The 4,041-nt window shown below is 66.6% G+C and overlaps 1 protein-coding gene across 1 annotated transcript; it reads left to right on the top strand.

The window, feature by feature from the left end:
* Nucleotides 1-760: 760 nt before the first annotated feature.
* On the top strand, nt 761-2,161 carry MNEG_14745 (hypothetical protein; the record flags this gene model as incomplete). The annotated part of the gene is made up of 1 exon (XM_014036784.1): nt 761-2,161. A coding segment is annotated over one exon (1,401 nt), but the record flags the coding sequence as incomplete, so codon positions are not given.
* Nucleotides 2,162-4,041: the final 1,880 nt, after the last annotated feature.

A 4,041-nucleotide genomic window follows, 5' to 3' on the forward strand; every position in this document is an offset into this window, starting at 1 on the left:
GTGGAGGAGAGCGTGCAGCTCCTGTCTGCCGGCCTGGAGGCTGCTCACGCCAGGGTTTTGGGGCTCACTAGCGAGGTGCGCTGCCCTTGGAGGTGGGAACGTGGGCACGAGCAGCAGAGCCCCGCCAAGGGCGGGCGCCACTAGGTGTTGTTCGACCCCCGCGCCGAAGCCAGCTTTGCGCCGTGGATGTTGGGTTTTCTCGTCCCGACGGCCCGGCAGCGCGCTAACAGGTCCACCTGGCCCAGTATCGCGCGCCGCCTCGCACGCCGCCCGCTCCGTCGCCCTGCCTGCAATCATTCGGCCCCAACCCCCATCTTACTGCGCGCCTACCACAGCGCGCTGCCCTCGAGAGGCAAGTGGCGCAGCTGCAGGCTGAGCTGCGGCGCTGCACCAGCGACACACAGGTGCTTGTGATTGTGTCTGTGTGCGTGCGCGTGTGTGTGTTTGTGTTTCGGGTGTGTTGTGAGTGGGTGGGCGAGCAAGTGGCATGTAGGTGGGTGCGTGCGTGCGTGTGCGCGTGTTTGGGGTGTGTTGTGCATGGGGGGGGGGGGCAAGTGGCCTATGGGTGGGTTTGAGGTTGCGTGCGTGTGCGTGCCTACGTGCGTGTGCAGGGACAGGCACGGCTGTGTTGTGTGCATGATAACCTGAGCAGATCGGGGCTTCCCCAGGGCATTCTAGGGTTCAGGGTTGAAGCTTGCTGCCCTTGTTGCCTTAGACAAGCTCCGCGTGGCACGCCCACAACACCCCGCTTCCGCTGCAGGCACCAGCGCAGAGTGGGAGCCAGGCGGCGCCGGGCGTGCCCCCTCCCCCGCAGCAGCTCTCGGAGGCACAGGGGGAAGCGCAAGCCCTGCAAGCCCTTGCAGGGGGCAGCTGCAGCAGCAGTGGCGGGGATGGCGAGAACACCGGCGGCAGCGCCAACGGCAGCGCCAACGGCAGCAGCAAAGGCAGCCGCAGCGGCGACACATGCGGCGGGGAGGCTTTTGTGCGGGAGCCTGGCGCTGGCCGGGCTGCTAGTGCAGCCGGCGGCGTGAAGCCCGGTTGCACGCCGGATGGGACCGTCGGGAGGCGCGCGGGCGCTGCTGACGAGGAGGCGGCCGGCGCAGGCGCCGGTGGTGGCGATGGGGTGTGCGGGGCCGCGTCCGCAGCGCCCGCCTCGCCCGTGCGCACCGGAATGGTGGCGGCAGTGGCGCGGCGCTGGCAGAGCCAGGCGCCTGCGCCCCAGCCACAGCGACAAAAGCAGGGCGGAAAGCAGGCGGGCCGAAAGAGCCACAGCGGGCAGCAGTTGCAGCAGCAGAAGCAGGAGCAGCAGCAGCAGCAGCAGGGGGAGGCTGCGCCGCATGTGAACATGGACCAGCAACCGCCAGGTCAGCAGCAGCAGCAGCAGCAGCAGGTGGGGCACGGGCACGGGCAAGGGCAGGGGCAGGAGACGCAGCAGCAGGAAACACATCAACCAGAGCGACAGCAAGATTGCAAGCAGCTGCAGGAGCACAAGCTGGAAAAGCAGCAGCAAGACGATCATCAACATCATCATCAACAGCAGCAACAGCCGCCACCGCCGCTGCCATCGCAGCAGCAGCCGCCGCAGCAGCAGGAGGGCGACAGGCAGAGCCATGAACACCAGCAAAAATTGGAAGAGCATCAGCCCACTGCCACAGCGGTGCAGCAAGCCCAGCACCAGAAGCCGGCCGTGTCCCCGCAGCGTAAGCCGCAGCAGCGGCCGCAGGCGCCTCGGCAGGGCCCGCCGCCGCTCCCCCTGCCGTCCCCGCCGCAGCTGCGGCAGGGACCGCGGCCGCAGGCGCCCGTGGCTGGCGAGCAGCCAGACAGCCCTGTGCGCGGCGGCGTCGCGCTGCGGCGATTCACACAAGAGCCCGCTGCAGCTGGGGACCCCCCTTCATCCCCTGGCCCCGCGAGCCCAGGCGGCCGCGCCGGCGGCTGGCGCATCACTAGCAGCCGTGCCGGCAGCTTTGGAGGCGCCGGGGCCGGGTGGGGAGCGGTCGGTCCTGCGGCGGCCAGCTCGGGCGCAGCCGGCGGCAAGCTGGCACCTGGGCCGGCGTCTCCGAAACGGCCGCTGATGTCAGCTAAGGGCCGTGCGGCGGGTGTGGCAGCGCGCGGCGGCAACGGCGCTCTGGGGAGCAGCGACAACAAGGGCGAGCCGAAGTGATGTGTGTGGGGGGCGTCGGGCAGATGTGAGCATTCCTCCATGCGTAGAAGCTCCGCTGTGATTATGGCAGGGGCTGGTGCTGGCGCAAGTGATTATGTGCGCAGCGGCATGGGGTGCGCGGCAGACTGAAAGCAGCTGAAAAAGTGTTGGTTTTAAACCTTTCATATATTTGTGCTTGTCAGCAGCTTGGGGCGCAGCAGGTGCGCGCCCTGTATGGTCGTGCGGCACCCACTTCACACATGTCGGCAGGACACATCGACATCATCATGAGTCGGCATCAGTAACACGCTCGCTCATTCATGCTTTCAAAAGGCGAAGGGGGGGAGCCAAGAGTTAGCGCCGGCGTAGGGCACGCGGGGCCAATGGGGGGCGCAAAAGGTTTGTGGCGGCGGTCGAAGGGCAACCCATTCATTCAGCAGGGTGTGGTTTGTGGGCGTTTGCGGCCGCCCGTGCGTTGCACCGCACAGCGCCTGGTGGCATCCTTGCCATTGCTGGCTTCCGCTCAGCTGTCGGAGCGGCCGCAAGCTGATATCACGGGGTTTGCAGCCGGCTGTGCAGGTCGTCTGAGGGAGCCTGCCCCTTGAACGCAATCACCTGCGGGAAAGCAACAGAGGAACAGGCGCGGAGGGCGCGGGGGGGGGGGGGCGCGGCCGCGCCTGACCACCCTTCCAGAGCTTATGTTGCCGCCTGGGCGCAGTGCCGTCTCCTGGGCCCAGCATCCAGACTGTTGATGGGCAAAGGCAGGCCGCGTGGGGGCTGCGCTGGGCTCTTGCAGCTGCTGGGCAGGGCAGTGTGTACATCTGCGGTTGGCCAGCAGTTGGTGTAAGCAATCGGCAATCTGGGCTATGATGTGTGGTACAAATAACGCAAGAGCATTTTGTGGATATTCCAAGACTATCAAGAGAGCCAGCACAGCCCGCCCAGGGAATCTCGGTCGAAGCGTGGGTGAGGTGTGGCGGCATGTGCTGCTGCTGAGCTGTTGCCAGGAATCCGGCCTAGCTGCGCACATGGTCAAGACCTGCTGTGCAATGATTCGCCCAAAGCCTTCGCAGTCTTTTGGTCGCTTTATCGCAGCGGGACGAAAGACATCGCAACGTCTCAGCTGAGCTCCCGCTCCGAGATCGCTTTGCTGCAACCAACACAACGCGCAGTGGATCACAGTGCGCACGGCGATTTCGGTCGCATTATTGCCGGAAAAATCAAATTGGTGCGTTCCCAATGAGCAACTCGCAGCTGTGCCGGGTGGATCCTGCGATTGATTCGGGCTGCGTTGATGGCGCTCACTGCTGACAGGACGCTCCGGCCGCGCTCCACCACTCGCAGCCCGCGGCGGCCAATGCGCAGCGGGGCTGTGGGTTGTGGGGTGGATCGATGGAAATGGAAGGGCGACCAGGAGCAAAAAGCGGGCGTGGCCTTCGGGCAGGTGCGGGTCAGGGGCGCCCTTCACGGCAGGGGCGCGCGACACGCAGCAAGCCCGAGCCGCGCACGCACCCCTGCCGAGCCTGCCGCAAGCGACGCCCCTTCCTCTGCCATCTGTCACCTTGTGTCATTCAAATCCACAGGCCAACCTGACTGTTGACGAGTGGCTGTTGGTCGAGAAGATCGCCCAGCTTGGGGAGGCAGCTGCTGAAGAGGTGAGGGATCCATGCAGGCCAGGTGACGGCGGCGGCAACGGCGGGCCATGCGCGGGAACTGGACCCCCAGCATGGCAAGCGCGGCACCACCCGCACGACGTGCCCTGGGCGCAGGCCCTCTCCTCATGTCGCATGGGCGCGCATGCAGCCGCATGCTCGCCGCGTGCGCAGGGCAGCCTGAGGGCTGAGCCAAGGCCTTGCCCTTGCATGATCCGACCCAGCCCGCACCCCCCCTCCCCTCCCATC

Source organism: Monoraphidium neglectum (genome assembly GCF_000611645.1).
Source record: "Monoraphidium neglectum strain SAG 48.87 unplaced genomic scaffold scaffold04732, whole genome shotgun sequence".
NCBI classification, from domain to species: Eukaryota; Viridiplantae; Chlorophyta; class Chlorophyceae; order Sphaeropleales; family Selenastraceae; genus Monoraphidium; species Monoraphidium neglectum.